Source organism: Gopherus evgoodei, chromosome 5, assembly GCF_007399415.2.
Source record: "Gopherus evgoodei ecotype Sinaloan lineage chromosome 5, rGopEvg1_v1.p, whole genome shotgun sequence".
Lineage (NCBI taxonomy): Eukaryota > Metazoa > Chordata > Testudines > Testudinidae > Gopherus > Gopherus evgoodei.
In genome coordinates this window covers 133,689,415-133,717,049 of record NC_044326.1, presented here as the reverse complement: position 1 = coordinate 133,717,049, position 27,635 = coordinate 133,689,415, and the positions used below count along the sequence as shown (strand labels likewise).

General features: G+C 46.6%; 1 protein-coding gene across 1 annotated transcript; it reads right to left on the bottom strand.

The window, feature by feature from the left end:
* Window positions 1-269: 269 nt before the first annotated feature.
* On the bottom strand, window positions 270-10,118 carry AREG (amphiregulin). The gene is made up of 6 exons (XM_030565620.1): window positions 10,008-10,118; window positions 9,109-9,291; window positions 6,046-6,229; window positions 5,422-5,580; window positions 2,960-3,059; window positions 270-1,356 (listed from the first exon to the last, which is right to left on the bottom strand). The coding sequence occupies exons 1-5, from the start codon at window positions 10,048-10,050 to the stop codon at window positions 2,972-2,974; spliced, it is 657 nt and encodes a 218-aa protein (XP_030421480.1). The 5' UTR covers window positions 10,051-10,118; the 3' UTR covers window positions 270-1,356; window positions 2,960-2,971.
* Between the last annotated feature and the right edge of the window lie 17,517 nt (window positions 10,119-27,635).

The window sequence follows — 27,635 nt, the reverse complement described above, 5'->3', positions numbered from 1 at the left end:
GCTGGGGCAACAGGACCTAGTTCTTGATCTTATGAACTTAAATTAGAACAAAGGTGTTCATCGTCCAATGTACTAGAAAAAAAGCCTAAAGACAATCTACAAGAAGTAATGGTCTCAAGTTGCAGTGGAGAGGTTTAGGTTGGATATTAGAAAAAAACTTTCACTAGGAGGGTGCTGAAACACTGGAATGGGTTCCCTAGGGAGGTGGTGGAATCTCCTTCCTTAAGATGTTTTTAAGGTCAGACTTGACAAAGCCCTGGCTGGGGTGATTTAGTTGGGGATTGGTCCTGCTTTGTAGGAGATTGGACTAGATACCTCCTGAGGTCCCTTCCAACCTGATATTGTGTGATTGCTTTGAAGTTTCAATTAGAATCATTCAGCCCAGCAAACGTGTGCATAACTTTACTCATATAAATAGTCTCACTGAAGTCAATGGAACTACTCATGCTTAAGTCTTCACAGGATCAGGGCCCAGGTTTGTTACAAAAGGAATCTTCAGTGAGATATGAGTAGATTTTGGGGCTTGTCTACACCATGCTTTAGTCTGCACTAGTATGTCATGTGCAGACTAGACTACGTGGACCCTGCTGGCACTGCAAGTTTCCCAGTGCACACTGATGCTTGAAGCAGGACTGTCAGTCTGCACTAGGGAACCTGTAGCATACACCAGCAAGGTCAATGCAGACCAATAGTCTAGTCTGCACTAGAACTCCATGTCCTGTGGTGCAGACAAGCCTTCAGATTCCTGGCCTGCTGCTAATAAAGCAGATACAGCACATAGGATCACAGGGGTGGGAGAAGAAAGCTCGTCCCCACACCTGTAGTGCACCTCCAGTCACAAAGGTCTGGGGAACAAGCTTAATCTAATCTTTTCCCACTTCCTTTTGTGTAACAATGGGGAAGAGAGGGGCAACAAGCCCTCTGTTCTCCTTAAAGCCATTCTCTCTCTTAAATGGAAACTTTGGACAACAAGTGTGACTGCAGGACATTTACAGCAAACAGCAAGAGTCAAAAGGAATGTTATCCAGGTAGCAGCAGAAAGACGGCAGTCTTCCATCAACGACTGGATGGGGCCCACTGGCAGCAGTTCCCACGCAGCTCCTGACAGTGGTGTTTTTAACCCTCTAGTTGCAACATCCTCCACATTGGGCAGCCGGGATGTGTTGGCAGCAGCCCAGCCCAGCCAGCTTCTCAGCATCAAATTGTTCTTCAGAGGCCTCCTTACAGGATCCAAGTTGATTGAGTGGGGCCTCTGGGTAACAGCTCTTAGTGGCTCCAACACTGGCCACCTCCTACATGTGTCTTCGTGAAGGAGTTAATCTGCAGCTTCAGCAAAGGTCGTTTCAACATCATGTTCTGCAAGAGACAGACTAAATCATACCATCTGAAGGGCAATGCAAGTTATGACCCAATTTGAAAGTCAAGCCCCAGCAGACTGAACATTTAGCCTTTGCTGTCAGTCTATATGCTAAATTTTGGGTTTCTTACTGCCTTTCTATAAGCAGTTAAAGAAGCTTTAAGGCCTGAATATTTTCTTCAAAAAGCAGCAGGCAACATTAACTGGTCCAGGCATAGGTCTAAAGCTATGGAGCCAGATCCTCAGCTGGTGTAAATCTGCATATATCCAGCTACAGTTTACACTGTAATAACATACAACAGTTCAAGATGAGGCCCCATGGCTTGTACTGAGATTGATTCTTTCCAGTTATTTCTTGGCTAACTGTATCAGCCCCTTACAGCCAGTTGATGAGCTAGATATGCCAGGTTTAAGATTAGACCTAGTCCTTTAGCCATGGGGGGGGGGGGTGGGGGGGAATAGTGATTGCTTTTTGTAAAATGCAAAATCTAGATTTCTTACTGCATAAGTAGGTGAGATAAAGCTAGATTTTAAAGGGATTTTAGGGAGGCTCGGAAGACAAAACAGAACTGGATGGCTCAGAGAACTGACAGGATACCAAGTCACGTGGAGGTCACTGGTTCATATCTACATGCAGCTAGGACATGACAAGGTTTTAGCCAGTGTGACATGCAAGAGAATTTGTTTTACAGCACTCAGTTAGGCCATGTGCTGCCTTCTCCTCTTACCACCCCACCCCATGCAAATACGTGCTAGTGGTTTCAGTTCTCCAATAGGACAGAAGACCACATCACAGCAGGCTGGCACTGCTGTAGGCTCTCAAGTGGACAATGTCTATATTGACTGACGAGCCACATTTCCTTTGCTCCTGTTTAAATATGGCCCCTGCAGTCTGAGGAGGGGACAAGATGCTAGGAAGCTTGTGCTGTTCTTGTACTGAGGAATTTTGGTCTCCAATGCCTGTTTCATGGAGCGAAGTGCTGACTTGTTATTTAGATGCTACCCAGTCTCCCTCGGTAACAGAATGAATAGAAAAGTTCATGACAGGAAAAAGAGTGCTTGGCACCCTCCCCCTAGGCAGTCCATGCACTGTTTCTTCTTCTGTCATGACTCAATAATAGTCTATGGCCTCAGAGGGAGAACACACTTCAAAGTGCTAGAGCCCACAGGGAGGGAGGCTCTTTACTGCTCCTATACGGCCAATGGCTTCCTTTGTGAGGTTTTCCCTCAGCTCGAGCCCCTCTTGTGAGCCAGCGGAGGGCAGACACAGAAGGAAGTGTTTATGCGGTTAAAGCAGCAGGAATTTCAGCTTCGTTCTACATTTGTCAAGGTTTGAAGGAGACAAGCAGCTACTAGGGCTTTCACCTGTGACCAGGCATTCAGGGTCTTCCCATCCCATGCCTCTGCACAAGATGGGAAACAGGTTCCGCAAGTTCCCACGAGGTTATTACCCACACCAGGAGTTTGGGATTGTGTTTCCAACAGCTGTGCACAGAACAAGAGTCTGAAACTCCACTTTACGCAGAATTAGAAAGCATGTGAGTGTTTTGTGGATGGTGCAAGCTTGGAATACTATCGAATGCACACAACGTCATTCTGTACCTGCACTCTCCTTTACACGCCAACATGGCCATTTCCAGTCACTTGTCTGAGCTTTTTTCTTTCCTCCGTTTCTTCACATCGAGGATACGTTTTCCTGACCCTGTGGAGTCACAAAGCATTAGGATTTAGAGCTCATCCAGAGTGAGTATGTTTGTCCCTCATCCCTAAAGCATAGCCTCCAATAGTCAGACTGGAGCGCCAAGCAACCGGCTTGTGGAACGCAGAAGCGCTACTTTTGTTTGCTAAGCATTCTCCAGCTCTGAGCGTATACTGCGGTAACCCTTGCACAGCTCCAGGAATGGATAGAGCAAAAGGGAATTCCAGTTCTAGAATACTGGACATTTCCAGGGGACTTTTCATCCATGTGCTTAGCCCTTTCTTGTAAAGGGTCACAAGAAAGGGTTAACACATGGATGAAAAAAGTATCACAATCCTCATTTTGAAGAGTTTTACTATTGATTTCAATGGGAACAGGCCACAGCTGAGTGCTTTTGATAAATTCTATCCTAAGGAACTTGTCCAAGCTCATACAACAGTTCTGGAATAGAAGCCAAGAATTCACCCCCCCTCCAAACCACCTGCTTTAACTGTCTTATTACTATTAAGACTGATGACTTCTTGCTCAAGCCGTAGGTCAGCAGGAGAATGTTTTAGACAGTGTTTTCCAAACCTGAGGCTTGTGCCTAAAATTCAAGTTTGTGGAAGGTCCTAGTTGGATAAGACAATTTTAATTCTATTTTATCAGACACTTTAATAGATAATCATTTGAACCAGACTTTGTGCTTCACAAATGTGAACTAGTTACTCTTCATAGTACCCCTGAGTATGAAAGAAGTATCCCATCTGTAATGTGGTGAATACTTAAGGCCAGTTGCGTCTGCATCAGCATTTCTTAAAATGAGATTTAAGTATGAAGCAACAGACAAAAGTGCACACCTTTGTTTCCTGAATTGCAGGCATGGGTACAGCATGTACCCGATTCAGTTATTATAGCGTAGTCTGCCTAGGCTAATTTTAGATTCTGGCTTTTGGGTTGGCTTTACATTATCCCAGGCTGCAGTACAGTATGATTTATTGCATAGCCAGCTTAAGTTCCACAGGGGCATTATAGGTTAGTTGATGACACATCATACAGCCGCGTGCCCCAACTGACCTGAACGTTTTAAGAACTGGGACACAAGCACAGACCAGAGTGTCATCAATGCATTTCACATGATACGAGCACTGCGTGGTAGCTGATAAGTGGCTAATTGTGCAGAGGGTGGTAAGAACAACTTTCTAATGGTTTATTGCTGATCGAGGTCCAGATTTTGGCTACATTCAATGTCCTCAGCATTTATCTGGGAATGGTGTTTCCATACATTTTAGGGGAATAGAGGAAAGGACAGAGATCTGATTGGCACATGCCCACATGAGGAATGCATCATTGAAGACTGGGCTCTAGTTCATAGTGTAACAATGGAATTACTTCATTTGTGGTCACCCAGTCACTGAGTAACATCACCGAGATAAGAATCAAGGCAATGAACTTGTACTCTAGTATACTGTGCTTTCTGGGCACCTAGCCTTGAACACATTAACTTGTGTACAAGGCATGGGGGAAGTCAACAGTTCATATATACTTTTTTTTGCATGTGCCTATCCAAGATAATCACTTATCACCATCTGAACCAAAAAGCTGGTAAAGTCAGCAAGATTTTGGGTTGGTAATTACTTCATGTCCCTCATGTTCAGTTTTCCAAGGGGCAGCTACTTATGCAACTTAGTTTTGACTCTTAATTAGAAACACTCGTTATGTGTCCAATATATTGAGGTTTGGTCACATGTCAAGGTAGAGTTTTGCCTGAGTTACTTGCAAATCAACCTCTTGTCCATAGGAGGCAACACTAAGCATATATATTACTGTTTTTCTGTCCGGGATTAGGAATCTAGATGGCCTACTCCTATGAAGTTAAGAGTACGTTTAGAGGTCTATACATTCATACTCCACCCTCCACTTCCCCCCCAGACATCAATGGGAGCCCTGTGTTCAGGTAGAGGACATTATCCGCCTATAATGGGCACTGTTCAACTAAACAAGTTAGCACTAGTGTTTTTCCAGCACTAGTCTCCACTTCCGTGCCCTCCAATGCCATTTCTGTTCCCAGTTACGGCAAAGACTGGGAAAAGCTATACAACAGAACATGAGTGACAGAACCAGACTCCCCATGCTCAATGCACACCCCACCACTTTTTGGTCACCTTACAAAGTCATCCCTTGATTGACCAGTTTACTTTATTTTAAATCTACATTGGACTGTAAACTCCTCAAGGCAGGGACTAGTCTTATTTTATGCACGTGAAGCACACTTAACTTGCTTTGCAGCAGTGTAACCCCAGACTATTTTTCTGTAATGGTAGCATACTGCGCAAGCTACTCTTTAATTAAGCTAGACAGACAGACTGGGAAGTGCTATACTTACTGCATTATAACAATGACAACAATTGCAATGAAGCTGATGCTGGACAGCAGAACAGCTACCACCACCAATATTGTTGTGGAATAGTTGCTGATGTCGTTTCTCTTTTGAGTCTTCATGAACTGTTCACCACAGCGTTCACCAAAATAATCCTGACGACATCTGAAAATAACCCACATTAATATCAGCATCCGCTCCAGGAGCACTGGGTGGCCTGTCTGAAGCCAAGCCAACATGCACATTCAGGTGACATTTCAGTCAACTGACAGAGGGATCCAGGTGCTACTGTTAGAGAATCTGCAGGAAATGCAGTCATCGTTCTAGCTCAAGGTTTGCTGACATTTAAACAAGTTGAGATCAGTTTGGGTGTGCTGTTTCAGGAAGGCACACCTTTTCATTCCTCCGGCTTTCAATTTTATAATCAACTGATGAGTTCAGTGGCTTATTATGCAGCTTATGAATCCCACCATCGTTTAATTTACGTGGTAGAAAGTTTCTCATGCGTGACAATCCAAGAGGTTGAACCAAGCTGATTTCCCTCTGACTAAGCCATTATTCGCAATGAGTATCTTGCCATAGATTCAGATACACTCTTATAATCTATACAAGATCTGAGCATTAACTTACTTGCATATTACTTCTTTGAGTTCTTCTAGGTATTTGCATTCACCATGAATGCAAAAATTTTTGTACTCCGCTTCACATGGTGTTTCTTTCTTATTTTTCTTTCCTTTGTTTTTCTTTCTTTTTGTTTTGTCAGGATTCTTTTCCCTATCTGTTTTTGTTTGCTTGGGTTTAATCACAGGTTCAACTGGGAAAGAGAGAAGTCACGTTCAGTCCAGAATTTATAACAGCTAATTCCTTCCAACATGGAATTACACCTTAGGCCTTAACCCAACAGCAAAAGGTTGAGGAAGTGAGTTTTGGAAAAAAAAGCAAGCATTTGTATGCAAATGAATATTTATAGATAGGCATTCTGCTGCCAAGATTCTCTCTTGGCCTCAAACATGACCCCTGTAGAAGGATGATGCATTGTTTCACATGGTTTTTAATTCAGCTAACATTAAGGTATGCTCACTGTATTACATTTACAGCGGCACATTTAAGCCAAGATGAAGAATTGGCCCAAATGGACTATTCACAATAATTGCAAGACAAACAGGATGTGGCTCACTATGAGCAAAGTTCAGCAACCACTGACTTAGACCCACCCCCATTGCATCAGTGAGCAGAGGTTGCTCTTGTCAACCAGGTGCCAGCATGCACCTGTAAAGGCAGAATTTGGCCTCACACCTTAAAGTGAAGATATCCCTGATGGCTACACAGGGTGTACACTGATAGAAAGTGTGTGCAAGATGATAGATTGTGTGTAACTACTCCTACATCAAAGCTCTTATCTTACACGGGGAAGGAAATTCATACCAGAGTTGCAGTCACTTCAGGTCTACTACTGCTGTTACTGCCATCCAGATTAGATGCAGCCTCAAGTGATTTTTTACTTAAACTGCTAGCACAGGCAATTATATTGCCTTCCTTTATGTTGCAAAAAACACAGTAGCATCCTTAAATACTGAGGACAAGCTACTTCTCTTTAGATAGAAAATATAGCACTAGTAGCCTCTAGAGTTTAGATAATATACACATGAACACACAGCAAGGAGAAGCAATTTATAGTGTTAGTCCTCTTCATGAAATATGGTTAACTACAGTTATTTGCCTTAGTTGCTTTACAGATGGTGCAGGCAGTATATCACATATTCTGGGATAATATTTTACTCTCTCATGGTATGATGCAACTTACACACCAATTTGATAAGCCATAAATTGAGTCATTTGCATCATGACCATAGTTCTCATAAAGGCTAATTCAACTCCCTGGTTTTACAGTAACCAGAGTAGTCTAATTGACTGGGGAAAGCCTCCAAATATACCCCTGAGCATTTTAAGTTCTTAAGTACATTTGTCATGTATTTTGGTTACTCAAAGCAAGAGACCATCCTAATTTAGGAGATGTTTGACTGTGAAGGGATATTAGTTATACCAGCAGGGAAACCCAAAAGTACTGGCCCTGTTGTCAGGTTTCTTTTCCCTAGAAAAATAAAGCCATGAATAGTCACTATGGACAGGACAAGGGCATCAGCTGTTCAATTAAACTTTGGCAGATCAAGACAATCTACTTTGACAGCAGGTCCTTCTTTTGTCCCTTACCTTACAGGACTCAACCTGTCAGTTTGCATTTAAAAGGAAAATGCTGTTGTCTTTGTGGTTTTATTAACAAACAATAGTTTGCAAGTTGTATATCCTTAGAAAGCTGCCTAGGCATCTTAGGGCATGGAGTAGGAAGCAGTCTGCTGCTGAATTTAAATTTATGGGGCTTTAAATCAGTCCAGTGCAAAAAGTCCATAGCCCATCAACAAAACAGCAGCCTCTTGTTAAGAGTCCAGTTTCAAGTGCAGACATTATCAGCCCATGAGCCCCTGAACCAATACATTTCAGGCCCAACGTATGTTAACAGATTCATTTTCTCATGGAAGCCTAGAACATTCGACAACAGATCAGATAGGCCCAGACCAAACCCATCTTGCACAAGGAGTAAGTTCTACTTGGAATGTTGCAGCTCAGGCCTGTCCCTAAGGGCTGGATCCTTTGTGCTATCACTGGTGTCATGGGCATCTTTCCACTGACTAATGGCAACCAGATCATGCCCCATAGCACAGTGGAGCTTGCAGACTATTGGATGTTAAATACAAGGACAACCTTACAGACTGCAGATCTGACTTCAAGTCCTGTAAGTAGCCCTCTGAGATTTTCCATTGCCATTCCCTGTGAAGTGTCCCTAACATAAGGGCACAGGCCAAACAGGACTATTGGTCACCATTTAAGACACACTAGGGCTTTCCTGGATAGCCGGCATACAAGATAGTTTGGCAACTTGGAGGCTTCAGCTAAACGGAAAATAACTTAAAATTCACATTAGCAAACATTTTAAAAGCTTTGGTGTGGACAAGTTGTCTTTAGGGTTCACCTCAACCAGCTAACATGCAAGCTCGCCCTACCTATACTAAGGCGTTAAGAACGTGTTGGACAAGATAAGTAGCTGCTATTCAAAAACCCACTTTTTATCCAGTCTAGACATACTCCAATCATTGCACAATAAACTGGTGCTTGCTAGTCACCCTATAGCTACTTCCTAGCAGAGAACCTGCATTAGTTTTATTACAAGTCAAAAAATTCTAAGCCAGATTTTTGCAAATACTCCAGACCAACTAGCACCTAGTGAGAAAAGGAAGTGCAGGGCATATATGAAAAGTCCACCCACTTTATTGGTCTGACTTGAAAGTAACTACACCAGCAGAGAATATTGGCTAGAAAGTTTTAGATTTGGGGGGAAATGCTAAAATGCTTCAACATCCTGCATATCACTGGTTGCCAATATATTTAGCAAACTGAGCAGTAGAATGTTAGGATGCACAAGTCAATGGAAGGCAAGTTCAAGGCTCATTAAAATAATCATCTTTAGAACAAGAAGATTATTCTTGTATGCAACCATTGGTAGCCAAGTACTGGGCAAGCTCAACCAAAGAAATGGCTCCATCTTTTAAGTGAACTGTGTCCATGTGATACATTATCCTGGTCAAACATGATTGGGATCCTTGGGGGAAAACATGCAGAAGCATCACTTCAACTCACCTCTAATCGAATCATCTACAATGTACATAGGCACTGCTGGGTCCTCCTCCTCATCGTCTTCAGTATCTTCATAGTCAACTCCTGAGGGCATAGTGCTCCCATCCACGCTGTGGTCCAGTGCCTGGGGCACATTTTCCTCTTGCTCTGTCGCATTTAGTCCTAATCCAGCAGCAGGGTGGCACCCTACAGAACAGAATGAAGACATGTTAAAGTGGATCAGGATTTCAGGCCAACCTCTCAAATCAAATCTGGCAAAAGTGTTTACCTCAGAGCACACATTAAGCAGCTACTGAACACAGGCCATCATTCACAAGTGAGTCACTAAAGAAGCAGCGCTGAGCATTTCAAATGCAAGTTCACTTATGCCAGCCCAATGATTTCAAACACAAAGATGACATTTTAGTTTTTCTTCTTAGCTAGGACAGACCTAAAACCCAGGGAGACTGCAGGGGGCCGTTCTACCCCACAAGATAGAGCAGGGGTTGATTTAAATCAGTTTCCCATAGAAGTCTCCAAATTGCTATGGAATTTCTCACCTTCTGCCTCCATCTGGCCACCAGGGGAGCACTGAGCCCTGGACAGCCCAACACAGGGGGCCATGGTAAGCGTTAGGAGATGAGCAAAACCTACTCAGGGGGCTGGGCTGAAACAAACAGGGGTTTCCAATCCGGTTTACAGCAAAGCTGCTGCCCCAGGGCTCTCTCTCAGACGGGTCCCACACGGAACGCCAGGGGCTAGGAGACCTGCCAGCTCCTCAGCCCTAGCGCCCTGCAGCGGGGAACCACAAGCCTCCCTCCCCCGGGGGGCCGGCGGAACGCACCGCGACCGGACCGGCTCCGGGCTCCCTGCGCAGCGCAGCGCCGCGCCCCGGGAGCGCACCCCGCGCCTCACTCACTCACCGGAGAGCCAGGCCAGCGCCGAGAGCAGCAGCAGGGCTCGCATCGGAGACGGCAGCGTGCTGGCCTCCCGGCCGGCTTCACTTCAGGGCGGGGTCCCTGTGCGCGCTGAGCTCCCGGCGCCAGCTGCCCACACTTTATAGAGCTGCCCGCTTTATATAGGCGGCTGCGGGGAGCCGGCTGGGCAGGACCGCCGGCCTGCGTCAGCTGGGTGGAGCGGGCGGGAGCCGCCCCTGGGTGCGCAGGGAGGAATGCGTGGCCCGGAGCAAAGGGGGACTCGCTGGCGTGGGAGAGCCCGGACTCGGTAGCGGGGGCGTGGGTGGGGGAGAGCTCAGGCAAGCCAATGAAAATCGGGCAGGACTTCCCCTTACACGTGCCCAGCCTGCAGCGCCGTGCACCCACGTGCCTGCGCAAGGCAGGCTGCCTGGCACCTGTTTGTTCCCCCAGAGGGGCTAGCTGGACAAGAATCGGATGGCACAGCCCCCTCCCCCTTCTGCTGACTGGCCTAGGTTGGTAGGGTAAACAAACAGCAAGTGTGAAAAATCGGGACTGGGATGGGGAGTAATAGGAGCCTATATAAGAAAAAGTTCCCAAAATCGGGACTGTCCCTATAAAATCAGGACAATTGGTCATCCTATAGGTTGGCCTCCTGCCAGTTATACCTGGTCCAAAAAAGGCAAATGGTGAAATCTTTGACAAATGCTCCCACACCACCAGCTCTTTTTCTCAAAAAGATCCGAAAAGTGTTTGCTGCTTTTCAGCCAGCTTATGATGAGAGCAACAGCTAGAGTGCCAGTACGATTTCCCTGCATGTCTGCATCTGTTCTAACTGTAGTACAGCCTGACTGTTTGATTTCTGAGAACAGACAGTGGGTGCGTAAGGAAAGTGGGTTTTACTAGCACCTGTTGCCTGGAAAGGATGGCTTGCTGTAGCCCTCTGCTGGCTCTCCCCATATACCCAGAGTCCAGCCTTACAAAACCTGATGCACAAACTTCACTTGGATGTCAACGGGACTGCCTGGCTATGTACAGTTAAGCTGGTGCATAAGGGTTTGCAAGATCTGGACCTAAGATTGTAGCAGATTTAGTGCAGGGATGGGCTTTTCATTACATGCAGGCTTGGCAGGATTCGAGTTCCCCAGTGCATGAGCATTCCTTTCTGCCGCTATATCATTTACCCCGGGGGACACTATCAGTGTGCTGCCAGGGTAGCACCAGGAGCAGGGGCGACTCTAGGAATTTTGCCGCCCCAAGCACGGCAGGCAGGCTGCCTTCCGTGGCTTGTCTGCGGACGGTCTGCTGGTCCTGCGGCTTTGGAGGACCTGCGGGAGCTCCTCCAAAGCCACGGGACCAGCGGACCCTCCGCAGGCATGCTGCCGAGGGCAGCCTGCCTGCTGCCCTTGTGGCGCTGGCAGAGCGCCCCCCGCGGCTTGCTGCCCCAAGCACACGCTTGGCGTGCTGGGGCCTGGAGCCGCCCCTGACCAGGAGGCATTCTGCCTTGGGGGACCAATGCTTCTGGGGGCTCCAGGTGGTGCAGCCCTGATGACACCCCGCCCTCGCCCCCATGTGGCTGGTTGGCATGGATGGAGCCGTGGTACCATCCCTTCCCTGCCCCCTTGGTTCTCCTGCCAGCTGGCTTTGTGATTAAGAGAGCAATGCTACATCCCAGTCAGTGACTAGAAACCAGAATGAAAACCAACCGCACAAGCCCCAATTCAGCAAAGGACTTCACCACTTGCTTACTGTTAAGTCTGTGCTGACGTCCTGATAACTTGAAGCATGTGCTGAAAACCAGGGCCTGTGTTTTTACCATTGCCACAACATGCAGACAGTATAAGATGTTATAAAGTCCTCTGAAAACTTCTCTGTACAAGTGTCAGCCAATCCCTCCCCACACCTGCCTCTCCTCCCCACCCCCCGCCCCCGGTTTCTGCCGTGACTCAATTACACAATAAAGTGAAAATATTGTGAAGCCGCAAAGAGTTGCCATAGGGACAAGTCATATGTCATATGCTGAGGAATGAGGAGTTTATTGCAGCGACAATTCCAGCAGGTTACGCTGCCCCCCACGTGGGTGGAAGCAGGCTAGATACGATAGTGAATATGATTTTTCACCAGCAAAAAGGAAACCAAAGGAACAGATGCTGAGCTTCTTATGCAGCCAGTGAGTGTTTGCTTGAGTAAGGCATGAGTAACCGCTGCATGGTGTCACTTAGGTGGGCGGGGGGGGAGTGGGAGGGAGAGGGGTATTCACACTGGAAATGCAGAATGCTCCCTAGAACTCCGGATGCACATATGCTGGGTGGCTGCTACTACACCTCTCTGTAAGGTGCAGCATGATACTGCATGGCCTCCCAGATGCTGGGCCATTGTGGAGGGGAGCTATAGGCCCATCTCCTCTAGAGCACTGGGCTCCCCTCTAGCAGGGAGGGAGCTGACCCTGTGCTCCCAATGTCCACTGGAAAAAAAGCACAGCTCCACTGACTCAATCAGGCAGGGGATCAGGTCTCTAGAGTGCACGGGCCACACAAGAGGGCAAGGGAAGGCTCCTTGAGTCCTTCCACCACACACGTGCACTTCCGGGTCAGGGTCAGGCACAAGCTGGCCCTGGGAATTTGACCCCAAGTTTCTTCACCATGAGAGGTGATGTCATCTCTTGGATTCCTTTTGATTAGCTTGCAAGGGAGAGAGATTTTTGGCCCCCTAAAGATTCAGGTCTCAAGCAAGGACATGCTTTCCTGGAAATGAATAAGAGGAACTGGAGGGCTGTGTACTATAAAAGATGTTTTGCATTGCCTCTTTTCCTCTAGCCTGCATAGGTTGGTATTTTATTTATAGTTCAGCAAACGTACCGAATCCTCTGTTGAACTTGGTGGCGTTCCAAGTTATTCATTCATTCATCTCGCCTTCTTCCCTGTGTTACACACTGCGAAGGGCGATAGATAGCTCTCAGAGAGGTGTCCAACTCAGGTTAGCTCCATATTTAGATCCAGGTCAGTCTGTGACCCAAAGTCAATGGGCCAAATCATCAACCAGTGTCTGCTAATTGCTGTCACTCACAAAACACGAGCTTATTAAAAGAGAGAGATCTAAGGAGGGGGATTCCAGCCCAGCTGATGACCCATGTGGGTGTTAATGATTACACAGGATGGAATTTTTTAACAACCAAGGAAATTCATGAAAAGAACACGAAGGTTGCAAAATCAAGCACTCAGATGTTTGGACATGCAAAAATTACGGTAGCCTGTGCAGCCTTAATGTGGCTCCCTTGTGTGTATGCACTTTGATAAAGTCTTTAATTACATGATCACATACTATTTTTTCCACGGTCTCGGTACTCTCAGCTCCAGTGCCCTGCTCCACAGCAGCCAGGAGCAGTAGTTGCAGAGAAAGTCCTGATCAGCCCGTCCAGCCCTTGGGTGGAACATGCTCAGTCTAGACAAAATCTCCAGAGAATTTAGTGGCCAAACTCCAAGAAGTCTCTCCTGAGTGTGTGTGAACTGAAGTTTTCCAAACTTGGCCAAATGTGAATGTTTTTTCATGGGGCAGCAAAGGCACATCCCTGACATACTGTCAACCCCCTCCTCCCCCCACCACCCCATGCCAAATTTCAAGTCCCTGCTCCCAAGCATGGAGGTGTTCGATCTCAATGAAAGGGCTGTAGGAATTTTTTTCACCACTGGCAAAACAATATTTTTTTTCCTATCCTTGTTCTCAGAAATGGCTGAAACTTTTTCAAAAAGTTCTGCCTGAGACAGACACCTGCCATGGGAAATTTCAACCCAGACGATGAAATGTAGCAAAGTTACAAGCAGCTGGAAACAGGGCAACCTTGGTTTGAAGCGCTGCCTAGAACTATTTGTAGAACAGTAGCGTCTACAGACCCCAGCCAACACCAAGGTTCTCCTGTGCTAGATGCAAAAAAGTAGCATACTACTCTCATGGCCTAAATAGGCAAGGCAGACAAAGGGTGGGAAGGGAAACAGAGGACAAATGTCTTCTCAAGGTCCTACAGCAGGTCAGTGTCAGAATCAGGAATAAATCCCAGGACTCTTAACTCCCAGAGCACTCTACACTATCTCTCCTGCCAACGGAGTTTCCCTGATCCACAGCAGCAGAGAATTTGGCCCAATTCTTTCATTAAAGAAAAATGAACTTTTTGCAGATCTTCGGCATCTTTCATGACATTGCTGAGGTTCAGCTATGACAGTGAGCTGTGCCATTTGCCTAATTCACACTCTTCAGAACGTGCCCGGTTTTAAAAATAAAAAGCAGAAATGCCACTGTTTACTCTGCCTCTGCTGGCGGCATCAAGCTTGCCTTACCTGCCTCTTTTGTTAGCTTCCAGGGAGTTTTGCATCTGAATAATGCTCAATTAATCTCAAATATTTTCCTATACTCGTTCCTTCTGCATGTGCTTTCAGGGTCACATTCTGGTTGCTTTACTTGTGGAAATAAGGCCATTGAAGGACATGTGATTACCCTCATTGGAAGCCATGGAAGAATGATGCAAACACTTTCTTCATTCGTTTCTCTGGAAGATGATAGTCTGGCCAAATCTTGATTCATTCCCACAGTCTCCTGTCCCCAGTCAGTGGGAGTGTGTCACAGAGTCCCCGGGCGATGCTCTGGAACTGCTCCCCACCAAGCCAGTCAGGACTTTGGGGAGCCTCCTCTCCCTTGGAGCAGACTTGTTCAGGGCAAGAAGCTCACACGGCTTCACCTCCTGGGCCTCTCCTTGGAGCATTCAGCATCCTCTGCCCCTCCGTGCGCTTCCCACAGTGAACCCACCCAGGCGGGGTCCTGGGGAAGCCACAGGGTCCTGCACCCCCACTTCACAGTCAGACGTGACTCTCAGCCAGCCAGTAAAACAGAGGTTTATTCGATGACAGGAACAGGGTCTAAAACAAAGCTTGTAGATACAGTGAACCGGACCCCTCGGCCGGGTCCATTCTGGGGGGCAGTGAACCAGACCCCCCACGTCTGCACTTCACTCCTCGACCCCGGCCAGCTCCAGACTAACAACCCTCCGCAGCCCCTCCTCTCTGCTCAGCCCTTTTCCCGGGCCAGGAGGTCACCTGAACTCTTTGTCTCCAACACCTTCAGCTGGCATCTTTGCAGAGGAGGGGCCCAGGCCATCAGTTGCTAGGAGACAGAGTGTCAGGCATTTAGGGGCACTGGCCCTTTGCTCTGCAGCAATCACACACCCTTATCCCACCACCTAGATACTTAAGAACTGCATAGGGGACACTGAGGCACCAACACAGTATTCAGAGCAAACATCAAGAACATTCCCAGTTCGTCACAGAGTGCTGGTAGCATCCTGAGAATTCCTGAACCCTTTTGGAAATGGAATAAACACGTGCCTTGCAAATTAATGCCCATTTCAATTAGTTTCTGTTACCGAGGGCCCATCTCTGCCATCCTTACTCACCCCGAGCAGCATCTAAGGCTTAACTTTAAGCACATTATTAGTCCCATTGAAATCTAAGGCCCAGATACCCACCTGGGAAAAGTGGCACCACTCCACTGGAGCTATAGTGGTTTACCCCATCTGGCCTTGTGGACCTCCTCAGGGCCACAGTGTCAGCCCTGTGCAGGATAGTGCATGGGACTACTCATGGGGTAAGGTGCTACTCAGTGAGTAAGGCAGGCAGAACCCGGCCCTGACTCAGTAATGTAGATACTAGGGGTTTCCTGCTTGGGGAAGAATGCAACTTATGCTTCTGAAATCTGAATCAGAGAGACCACTCCTGATCTTGATTGCTCCCCAGGGTAGCCATTCTTCAAGAGTTTCTAATACAAGACAAGTAGGGTGGGATCTTCAGAAGTGCCCAGCACTGGCTTAATTCTGCTTCCATTGAAGTCCCTGTTTTAGAGAATCCCACTCTTCAAATCTCTGGGGCCAAATCCTGAAGTGCTCACCCTATTCTTACTGAGATTAAACTATCATTGGAGCCACTGGGAGTTTTGCCTGAGTGAGGTTTGCAGGATTTGTCCCCTCTTTCATGTGTGGCCTTTTGATTTTGGCCTGCAGTCCCTGATCTCAGATGCCCCAACTCACTGTGCTTTACGGAGACAGTCGGCCTGATTTGCTACAGTGTTACTGAAGGATTGGAAGGTCCCTTCGCAATGGACTGGCATAGTGGCAGCAAGAGATCTTAATGGGACCCATTGCTACTGGAGAAACAACAAGTATTCCTGAGTCCAGGTCAGATATCCCCACAGTATCAGGTTCTATAATCAAGTCACCATGAGGCTTAAGGGACCGGTGATGTGGCTGTGACATCGACACACTTTCACTACTGGATTGCCAGTACAACTCTGCCTCGGGCTGGCAGTGAGCGAAAGTCATCATTGCCCATCGCCCGGTGTCAAACGGGTGCAGAACGTGGCATCACGAAAAACACCAGCACTTGTCAGTCCTTGGTCTCTTCCGGTCAGTCTCAGCAGAGAAGCCAAAGATAAAATGGTCTTAGAAACCAAGTTCTGCTCTCATGCCCAGATTGGCAGGGGGTTTGGGAAATGTGCCCTGCCATTGCTCATCCCATAGCTGATTTATGTTTAAACAGAGGATGCCAGGACTGTCCATCCTGCTTCTTTCACCAGCAATCAATCTAAGATCTGAAATAAAATATGGGTTTCGGTAACTTTCTGAAAGGTCTATTGTTCTTCATCTATTGTGGGTGATGGACGTAGGTCACCTGCAGCATTCCATCGGGAGACTGGTTCAGCGCTAACTCCGATGGAGGGAAGGCTGCCACCTATTGAATCACCAGCATCGCTTCCTGCAGCACCTGGATTTTCCTGGCCGGGGAACTCACTGGCCTGCATAGCTCAGGACACCTGATGCGATCCCAGTTGCCATTGCTGTGACTGCAAATCAGAAAGGTAACATTGGAGCACACGTCTCAAATGAGTGTAACTGACCTTAGTGTTTGTTTCAAAACAGTTGCAAACCGTGGGCCACACTCTGCTCACAGCAGCGACCCTTCAGGGGAACAGTACATAGGAAGGCAAACAAGCAAGGCAGAGGGGTGGAAACAAAACATGCCAATCTTACATACTGTTATTATAGGACCTGACCAGCTTGAGCTTTAGTGCGTTTATCTTCACAGGACTCCTGCAAGGTAGGGGAGTGCTATCGTCTTCGTTTTACAGGTGGGGAGCTGATGCAATGTAAGACTAAAGCGACTTGCCCAAGGTCACACAGGAAGTCTGTAGCAGAGCAAGGAACTGAACCCAGGGCAGTGTTGTAACCACTGGACCAGCCTTCTTCTCTCATGGAGGGTGGATGGGGAGGGTTTGATATCTCCAAAGCTTGCTTCTTATTTTGGTCAGGTGGGAATATTCCGCATCAACACCTTGTGATTTGCTGTACATGGGTGGGAGGTTGGCAGAAGAAAGGGGCAGAGCCAGCCAGTAACTCGTCTATACTGTATGCTTCCCTGGGACAGGGACTAAAATGCCACTGCCAGTTGCCACAGATGTTAATTCTGTTGAGGCCGGCCTTAGCTCCTGCCCCATGCCATTAACCCTCCTTGGAGGACGCAGCCAGTGCCATTATGACGTATCAACCAGCTGCGCTGCCAGGTGGGAAGCCAGGAGCTGGAAGCAGAGTAGAGGCTCTTCTGATGTGTGGCTCTAGTCAGGGATATGTGAGGTCCATCCTGGCTGGTTTACAGACCCCAGCCCTTCCCTTCCTGCTAGGTCAGTATCGCCCCCGGCCCCTGAGCTAGGGAATGACGTGCTCAAGGACCGGCTGCTGCAGTTTTCCCTACAGAAATGAATGGCCTAGGACTCTGCAGGTAATACTAATACTTTTATTGTGGGGCTTTGTTAAACCCAGGATATGTGAAACTTTGACAACACATTGACTCCCTGAAGCAGCCCTCAGTGTATAAAGTATCTGTTACTGACTCGCACTGATGGATTTTATCCTTGCGCCGTTTTCATGAAATGCAGCACAGGTGATGATGTTCTGATTCAGTAGACCAAGTTCAGAGGGGAGTCTAAGTGAATCTTTCTCTCTGCCAAATCGCACTTATCCCAGGCTCACCACCATATAATAGCTGAGCAGCTAATGAAACGATTGCGTTTCAGAATAAAGAAAAAAGCTGACGTGTTGTCTAGTCCTGAAGCCGTAAGGAAACACTGGCATAAGCTGGCGTAACAGAGTGAAGAATCAGGCTTTGATCTGCAGGCGTTTCCTGGCTACGTGGTGAATTCCACTGACTATCATTGAGTTCATGTCAATAGGACCCTCTCTTGCTACACGGCAGGTGGAATTTTAAGGCTCCTGGATTTAGGCCATATCCTGTATTAACTTACACTTGGTATTACCACAGGTTCAAAGAACCGCTGTCCCAGTATCCATTTATAATTGATGCACATCTTTCAAATATACTACGTGAGGTGGCGGCTGTATTAACAGACAAGGACTCTGGGGTCAGAGTCCCGGAAATCTGGCTCCTTCAGTTCTTGGCTCCAAAAATCCGAGCTGAGCAAATTGCTTCATTTTTTCCTTTGGTAAGTGCCCACCTCTCCAGTGCCATGACTCACCTCAGTGAAGGAATTCAGGAGGATTCTTTAAAGGCCTTGGACATCTTGTTGGAAGAGTACCTCGTCCTCCTTACTAATCGCAGTACTATATTGCTGAAGAATGTTATAGAGCTTATTTCTCACCAGCAGTTGTCAAAAAACCTGAAAAGTAGAGGTTACTTTTTTCCCGTTACACCATTCTCTTCTGGCCTTGCCAGGTATTACACCAGATAAGATTCTCTTAGATGGAGTTAGCAAAACTCCAGAGGTAACGTGCAAGGGGCGTGTGATGTTATCTATTGCTAGAGCTACATTATGCCCCATGATGGCCCCCCAGTCAGCCAAAGGACTGGGGAGCTTAGAACCCCCTTTTCTCCCATCCCGCTCCTCAGCTCTGAGCGTATCTCAGCCACGGCTGAAGATCAAGCCTTGGGTGTCTCCAAAGTTGTCCTGGTTTAGTTTATTGCATAGTTCTGCTCCCCCCGCCCCCCAGCAATGCAGAGCCCAGATCCAGGAGCCACTGAGGCACAAGCTACTCTTCTCTGTTTCACACACCACTACCCAAGAATGCCAGTGAGTGGTGTGAATATGAGCTCTGCACCAGACTGACTTCGCTTGACCACAGTTTGACATGATGCAAAGGGCTTGGGCCTCCATCCTCAGTGCTAGTACATGTGCCAACTAAGATCTCTCATTATTCATCGGATTTACTTTCACTAACGTGCTACTGAAATGCATGAATCTAAAGGAAGTGGCTCAAGTGCATACATATCAACTGCTCCAGCAGAATAAAATGTATATTTTCTAAGGGTGTGGCATGACTGATCTGGGTATTAGAGCATGATTTATCCTTTCTCACCATTCCAGTATATGACTTACTGCATGGGAACCTGCTAAGAGCAATGACTCAAACAGAATTGATATTTGTCTGGGTGGCTCACCGGACTTTCTCTCAGCTTTTGATTGGCAAATGTCACTATCTTCTGGTATCAGTACTGCCCTCATCTGTTCGGTAAAAGTGCTGCAGTCGGGTTTGTGACCTGCCTTCCCAATCCTCAGCACAGGCCCAGTGAAGCCGATGGAGTTACACCATTTCACACCAGCTGAGGATCTGGCCGTATGTCTAGTGCAAGTGAAGGCCTGAGTGTAGCCATTTTTCTGGTCAGTGCAAATTCTCAGAGCCTCCGAGAGCCGCAGAGTCACGTGATGTCTACATTTGAGCCCACAGCCTCCAAACAGGGCTTTGATCTGGCCCCCAGAGAGATGCACTTTCCAAACGGTTGCAATTCTTTCTGTGCTCCTGTCTTTTCCCCAAAAGATCTGGAGCATGACTGTGTAATTGAAAACTGGTTGGAGATGGAATAATTGACACCTTTGAGCATCATCAGCTGGTTAGCCAATGGGAAACCGTCTGGCTGCATGTATTTTTAGTGTCTTAACAATAAACCCCCCGCTCCCCCCAAAAAGTGAATTTTGTGGCATTTCCAAGAAATACAATTGAAGCTCTGAACCCAGGGGTCTACATGACAAACAGGGCTAGCTTCCCCTCCCCCCGGCAATTAAAATCATGGGCTAGATCCTCAGCTGGTGTAAACTGACATAGCACCAATGATTTCAGTGAAGCAATGCTGATTTACACCATCTGGCGAGCTGGCCCAGAGGAATTACACTGATGTCAAACTAGGGTAAGTCAGCCGAGAATCTGGCCCATAATTAAATAGAGCAGCGATTCATTCAGATAGGAAAAACACAGCTGTGCTAAAGTAATTGGGCCAGTCGGACTGATTCTCCACAGCCCTGCCCCCCTGCAAAGTGGTGTTAAATGCTACCCACTCAGAATGGCAGGATTTTTTACATCTACTTTGTACGGGTATAAACAGCCACATGAGGGGCAGGACACTGGGGGATGATGCCTAATATCTGCACAGGTTGGGGCACATCCTGGTCCCTCGTGCTGTCCATTTGCTTTCTCTGGGTGCAGCTGAGAGGGAGGGTTAGCACAATTTAGGGGCTGCTCTAAATTACGCCAGCTGGCTAGGGCCCCCAAATGGCTGTCTGCCAACACTCCAGCCACACCCAGTCCTCTTGGCTCCCAACCCATGTTGCCAAGGCTGCAGGGATGGGGACATGGTGGAGGATGCAGGTACATTGGCTGTATGCCTGACAGGGCTCTCCGTGCCAAGGGAATCCCTGGCTGCTTTCCACTCCCTTGTGCTGAAGGAGCAGTGCAAAGGGAGCAGCCAGGCTCTTTGAAGTGCAATCCAGCCAGCCATTCAATCCAAACGTTCTTTGGTAGCTCAGATGCTGCCCTCACAGTTATGCTTACCAGAGCTCTGCAGGCACGACAAAGTGAAGGCAGAAACTGTCAGAATTTCTGAGATGTAGTGATCTTCAAGACCTGCTGGAAGGCTCACCTATTCTCCAAGGAACGAGGCCATGACAGAGACCTTGCTGGAGGGCAAGAAAGGTTTTACAGAAGCTCTGTGGTGTTGGAGCTAAGTTCTGGAGTATTATTGCTGTATTTTCGCTATGTGTGTTTATGCTATGCACGGTGCATAAAGCATCTTCTTGTGTAAAATATAACTAAATACATTCATCAGTGTATTTAACCGGCTCTGTGCAGGGACAGTTTGCAGACACTCAGGGACAGAGTCTGACTTCATTTATAGCAGTGCAAATTGAGAGGAACTCCACGGAGTGATTTTTGGTGAAGTTACTCTGGATTTATGCTGGCATATCACTAAGATCAGACCACAGCTGACTTGCGCCAGCCTACTATATGAACCAGCCTATTGGTGTGCTTGAAAGCAATATAAATTGTGTCCTTTCTTCCAGTCGCTACCGGATATAGGCGCGGGGAAACTTTCTGCCAAATCCTCTGGGAGCAACTCACTGCTCAGCCCTACCCATGGGACTGAGTCCTCAAGGTCTCTGCCAACCCTAGATCTCCACGGTAATACAGAATACTACAGCCTTACTGACGGTGCTGATTTGGCACTATGAAACTAAAAGAAATAACCAGTCCCGTGTCATTCTTACAGGTCTTATGATGATTTGGGACCAGATCCTCCCCTGGTGTGACTCTGTGATTTACTGCAGCTTCACTGACTTACTGAATCATAGAATATCAGGGTTGGAAGGGACCTCAGGAGGTCATCTAGTCCAACCCCCTGCTCAAAGCAGGACCAATCCCCAACTAAATCATCCCAGCCAGGGCCTTCTCAAGCCTGACCTTAAAAACCTCTAAGGAAGGAGATTCCACCACCTCCCTAGGTAACCCATTCCAGAGCATCTGGCTCTTTGTCCATCATGCCATGGGCTGTTGCTGCTTTGAAAATAAAACAGTGACTGCTAGCCTGAGTATTAATAGAACTATTTAGTTGCTAGAGACTGACAATTTCTGTAAAAAATTTCTGTGCAGTAGTCAGCATTGGCTGAAGTCCAGCCTGCAACTCACATAGTACAATATACCCTCAGTCAGTTTCCAAACTGTGATGTGGCATTTTCTAAGTGCTCCTCCATTTAAATATGGCACTACTCTGGAAATTTCAAAGGCTCGGTTTTCTTTATTGCAATTTAATAGGTCTCAAAGTTCTTGCAGCATGGTGACAGCTACTGTACAGAACACAGTAGTTTTATAGACCTACTGCAATTACAATATATGTTCAGTACAGTAGTTGGACAATGACGACAATACTTCAATACAATAAACATTTTCTTCAGCCTCCCAGGGGTTTGATAGCCAATGCCGGAGCACGGAGCTGCACATTTAAAGAGAAATTGTCAACATGTCAAAGCAGCCAATGCTTTTCAAGGGCTTGAGTCTGGCTACTACTTCATTCCTAGGAGATTAGTCAGGCATCTTCTATTCCGCTCATCTCCTACTACTTCCTGACGATCCTGTTACCTGTCCCTGTGATAAAAGACTTTCTGTCAGTGCATGGGCTTGGTTAATACTCTTTAGACACCACAGGCCAACCTTCGCCTTAGTCCATAGAATGCGTGTTTGCTAAATCCGGCCATCAGAAATAGCATGTAAATGAGGTATTTTTGTGGTCACATTTATGCAATGCAAAAATCATGAAGATCTACCCAGAAGGGGTCTAGGTTGGAGCTGTACCAATTCCGTGTTGAGCAAAAGGATTCCCAGGAAGGGATGTTTTGAGCACACAGCACAGTCTAAAGTATGAAGGTTGCGTAGCCACAATAACTGATTCTGTAAAACAGGGTTAATTATACTTCTGTGTGTGTGGCTTAGATACGAAGCCACTAGGAAGATGCATGTGAAAAAGTGTATCAGCTAATGTAAAAGTCTCCATACAAACTACTGCATGCGAGCAAGGGCTAGGGCATTTGTGCACTTTGGGGATTGGAGTCTTAGGCAATTGTTGGCAGCCTGCGACAGAGCAATTATATTTTTTCTCTCTCCTACGTTTTATGCTATTTAACGAGAAAGTGGACCCTTTTCCCGCCGATAAACACGGTGGAATTACCAAAGAAACGCCTTTCTCAGCATGTAGAAATGCAAAAGATGATTAAATATTATTTATTTATTTATTATTATGATGGTCCTGCCTAGATGCTCCAGCTCTATTGTGCATATACAAACATATGAGGTGAAATCCTGACCTCCCTCTACCTGCTTGAATTCAATGGCAAAACTCCCGGTGACATCCGTGCGGCCGACAGCAAAATCTGAGAAATCATTTGGAATCATCTTTTGACACTGCAGATAGTTTGGTATTTGCAGATGGTAAATAACCTAGGTGCAATACTCTTCTTGGGTCTTAGTTTGAAACATGGCCTTATTATCCCATCAGTTTCCTTGAGCTCAAGCATGGGATTAAAAATAAGGACCTGCTTAAGTGCTGTGTGAAATCAGGGCCCAAGTGCTCCTACTCCCTCTGCAAGCCCATTGTCTACAATGGAGGGGCAATGGCTGTTCATCCTACCTAGGGTGACCAGACAGCAAATGTGAAAAATCAGGATGGGGGTTGGGGGTAATAGGAACCTATATAAGAAAAAGACCCCAAAATCAGGATTGTCCCTATAAAATTGGGACATCTGGTCACCTTACTCCTACACCAGGTGAATTGGGAGTACTCCAGCTTCACTGAACTCAATGGCGTAACACTGGGGTGATCAGAAGCAGACCCAAAGGGTACAAATCAGTTTAGGATTGTGTATCAAGTTCCTTTTTTCCTCTCATCTGGGCCAGTTTTACATTTGTATGGGCCTGATCCTCATCCCCACTGAGAGCCCTGAGAGTGGGCATAAGGTACATTTACACTCACTGTAATGTTCCTTCCCACTGCCAGAGCAGCATAAAGGAGCGTTAATGTAACTGTATCCCCACTGACTTGAATAGATTTCCTCCTGATTTGCACCCCTTTCAGAGAGGGCAGGATCAGAGCCAGCATCTCACTGTCATTACTCTGAACGGACGATATATGTATCCCCTGCATTTAGTTTTTCCCTCCGAGTACTGAATGTCCGATTTACTTTACCTGCTAAAGGAATTTTACATGTTTAAAAACAATGAATCATACAGCAAAGACTGAAGCAATTAAGAATTCCTTTCCTCTACATCTTTGCCAAAACTAGATTTTTCTAGCTGTGTTACAAAAGTAGAAACTTCACCAGAACAAAGCCCAGGCAAGCCTTTCTACGTACATAATGATTACACAGACCTCACTGGATTCTGTCGTTCCACAAACTGTGAATAAGCAAAGAGATCCGAGAGCATTAAATTTTACAGGCAAGTTTGTTTTGCTTCCTTGGAAATCCTATTGTTTGCTGGTAGTACCTGCATATGCCTACATAGGAGTCACTCTTGTGACGTCAGTGTTTTTTAATTAATTATGCTGTGACCCCAATGAATGTGCTTTAAAGGTAAAACATGTCATTGGAATAAGTCGACCACGGCAATATACGGCCATTGATTTTGACATGCTGAAATAGCACCAAGGAGTCATTGCTTTGCAAGGCTCCTTCCAACTGCTCGCTCCCAACATACTGCAACCTCTGCACACAATGTGATCCATTCCACTTCTTAGAGAGGCTCATATGCATATGGAGCAGGGATGGACTGTGGATCACTTACTCACCTTGGGGAGCACCAGTGGGGACTATCTCATAGACTCATAGACTTTAAGGTCAGAAGGACATTATGATCATCTAGTCCAACCTCTTGCACAATGCAGGCCACAGAATCTCACCCACCCACTCCTGTATCAAACCCCTAACCTATGTCTGAGTTAATGAAGTCCTCAGATTGTGGTTTAAAGACCTCAAGGTGCAGAGAATCCTCCAGCAAGTGACCCGTGCCCCATGCTGCAGAGGAAGGCAAAAAAAACCCCAGGGCCTCTGCCAATCTGCCCTGGAGGAAAATTCCTCCCTGACCCCAGATATGGCGATCAGCTAAACCCTGAGCATATGGGCAAGACTCATCAGCCAGCACTCAGAAAACAAATCTCTGTAGTAACTCAGATCCCACCCCATCACAGACCACTGGGCATATTTACCTGTTAATAAATCAAAGATGAATCAATTGGCAAAATTAGGCTATCCCATCATACCATCCCCTCCATAAACTTATCAAGCTTAGTCTTGAAGCCAGATATGTCTTTTGCACCCACTACTCCCCTTGGAAGGCTGTTCCAGAACTTCACTCCTCTAATGGTTAGAAACCTTTGTCTAATTTCAAGCCTAAACTTCCCAGTGTTCAGTTTATATCCATTTGTTCTTGAGTCCACACTGGTACTAAGCTTAAATAATTCCTCTCCCTCCCTAATATTTATCCCTCTGATATATTTATAAAGAGCAATCATATCTCCCCTCAGCCTTCTTTTGGTTAGGCTAAACAGCCAAGCTCTTTCAGTCTCCTTTCACAGGTTTTCCATTCCTCGGAACATCTTAGTAGCCCTTCTCTGTACCTGTTCCAGTTTGAATTCATCCTTCTTAAACATGGGAGACCAGAACTGCACACAATATTCCAGATAAGGTCTCACCAGTGCCTTGTATAATGGTACTAACACCTCCTTATCTTTACTGGAAATACCTCGCCTAATGCATCCCAAGATCGCATTAGCTTTTTTAACAGCCATATCACACTGGCAGCTCACAGTCATCCTGTGATCAACCAATACTCCAAGGTCCTTCTCCTCCGTTACTGCCAACTGATGTGCCCCCAATTTATAACTAAAATTCTTGTTATTAATCCCTAAATGCATGACCTTGCACTTTTCACTATTAAATTTCATTCTGTTACTATTACTCCAGTTTACAAGGTCATCCAGATCTTCCTGTATGATATCCCAGTCCTTCTCTGTGTTAGCAATACCTCCTAGCTTTGTGTCATCGGCAAACTTTATTATCACATTCTCACTTTTTGTGCCAAGGTCAGTAATAAAAAGATTAAATAAGATTGGTCCCAAAACTGATCCCTGAGGAACTCCACTAGTAACCTCCTTCCAGCCTGACAGTTCACCTTTCAGTATGACCTGTTGTAGTCTCCCCTTTAACCAGTTCCTTATCCACCTTTCAATTTTCATATTGATCCCCATCTTTTCCAATTTAACTAATAATTCCCCATGTGGAACCATATCAAATGCCTTACTAAAATCAAGGTAAATTAGATCCACTGCGTTTCCTTTGTCTAAAAAATCTGTTACCTTCTCAAAGAAGAAGATCAGGTTGGTTTGGCATGATCCACCTTTTGTAAAACCATGTTGTATTTTGTCCCAATTACCATTGACCTCAATGTCCTTAACTACTTTCTCCTTCAAAATTTTTTCCAAGACCTTGCATACTACAGATGTCACATTAACAGGCCTATCATTACTCAGATCACCCTTTTTCCCCCTTTTTTAAAAATAGGAACTATGTTAGCAATTCTCTAGTCGTACAGTACAACCCCTGAGTTTACTGATTCATTAAAAATTATTGCTAATGGGCTTGCAATTTCATGTGCCAGTTCCTTTAATATTCTTGGATGAAGATTATCTGGGTCCCCTGATTTAGTCCCATTAAGCTGTTCGAGTTTAGCTTCTACCTCGGATGTGGTAATATCTACCTCCATATCCTTATTCCCATTTGTCATCCTACCATTATCCCTAAGCTCCTCATTAAAGACTGAGGCAAAGTATTTGTTTATATATTGGTCCATGCCTAGATTATCCTTAACCTCCATTCCATCCTCAGTGTTTAGCGGTCCCACTTCTTCTTTCTTTATTTTCTTCTTATTTATATGTGTAATGGAGTTGGGACTCACCACCTGGCTCCTCCTGCTGGTTGTCTCTGGGAATTAGCTCTGTCCAGTGGAGTGCCCCCTGCTGGTGGTGTCCCATCCGCCATCTCTCCCTCGATTGGTGTGTGGACCCGCATTGCTCCCAACTCGTGGCATCCTCTTCCGGACCACTGCCCTCCAGCAGTGCCCCTCAGTCCATCCACAGCCCCTTTGGGGGGTGGGAGGGTTGATCAGCATTCCTATACCCCAGCCACCATGTCCAACCACACCCTCTGAGTCTAATCCCTCTTGTCCGGGGATCTGGTGTAGTCTATAATGGGCCATTCCCTACGGATGATGGCTAGGTGTACTGCAAGAGGAGACAGGGGGAGACCCAGGCCCACCCTCTACTCTGGGTCTTGGCCCAAGGACCCTCTGGTGGCAGCCTCGCTGCCCTCCTTCTCTCCCCTCATCCATCTGCTACCCTGGGCCGCTTCCCCTACAACCCCTTGCACCCACTAGGCCCTTCCCTTCACGGCTGGCAGCCTGGCAGGCCCCAGGCTAAAGCTCCGTTTGCTTCCTGAGCCTGGCCAGCACTGCGCTGTCCGCAGTGCTTGTCTCCCACCTTTGGAGACTGACTTTCTCCTCCGGAAAGCCTGGGACAGACTGACTGCTCCCTTCCTGGGCGGCTTTCTTATAGGACTGACCCTGGCCCTGATTGGCTGTCCCCAGTTGGGGATCTGATTGGCTCACAATAAGCCCTTCTCTAAGTGGCTCCCTGTCTGTGCCAGGCACCCTGGCCTGCCGCAGCCCACGCTCTCAGAGAGTGGGGCAGTTTGCCCCACTACAATATGGCTATAGAA

What these genes read in the sequence shown, in the direction of transcription:
- AREG (XM_030565620.1), bottom strand. Translation starts at nt 10,050, where the DNA reads ATGCGAGCCCTGCTGCTGCTCTCGGCGCTGGCCTGGCTCTCCG. An exon ending in GGCGCTGGCCTGGCTCTCCG is followed by an intron (nt 9,292 to 10,007) that starts GTGAGTGAGTGA and finishes TCTGTTCTGTAG; the next exon opens with GGTGCCACCCTGCTGCTGGA. An exon ending in TGTAGATGATTCGATTAGAG is followed by an intron (nt 6,230 to 9,108) that starts GTGAGTTGAAGT and finishes TCTCTTTCCCAG; the next exon opens with TTGAACCTGTGATTAAACCC.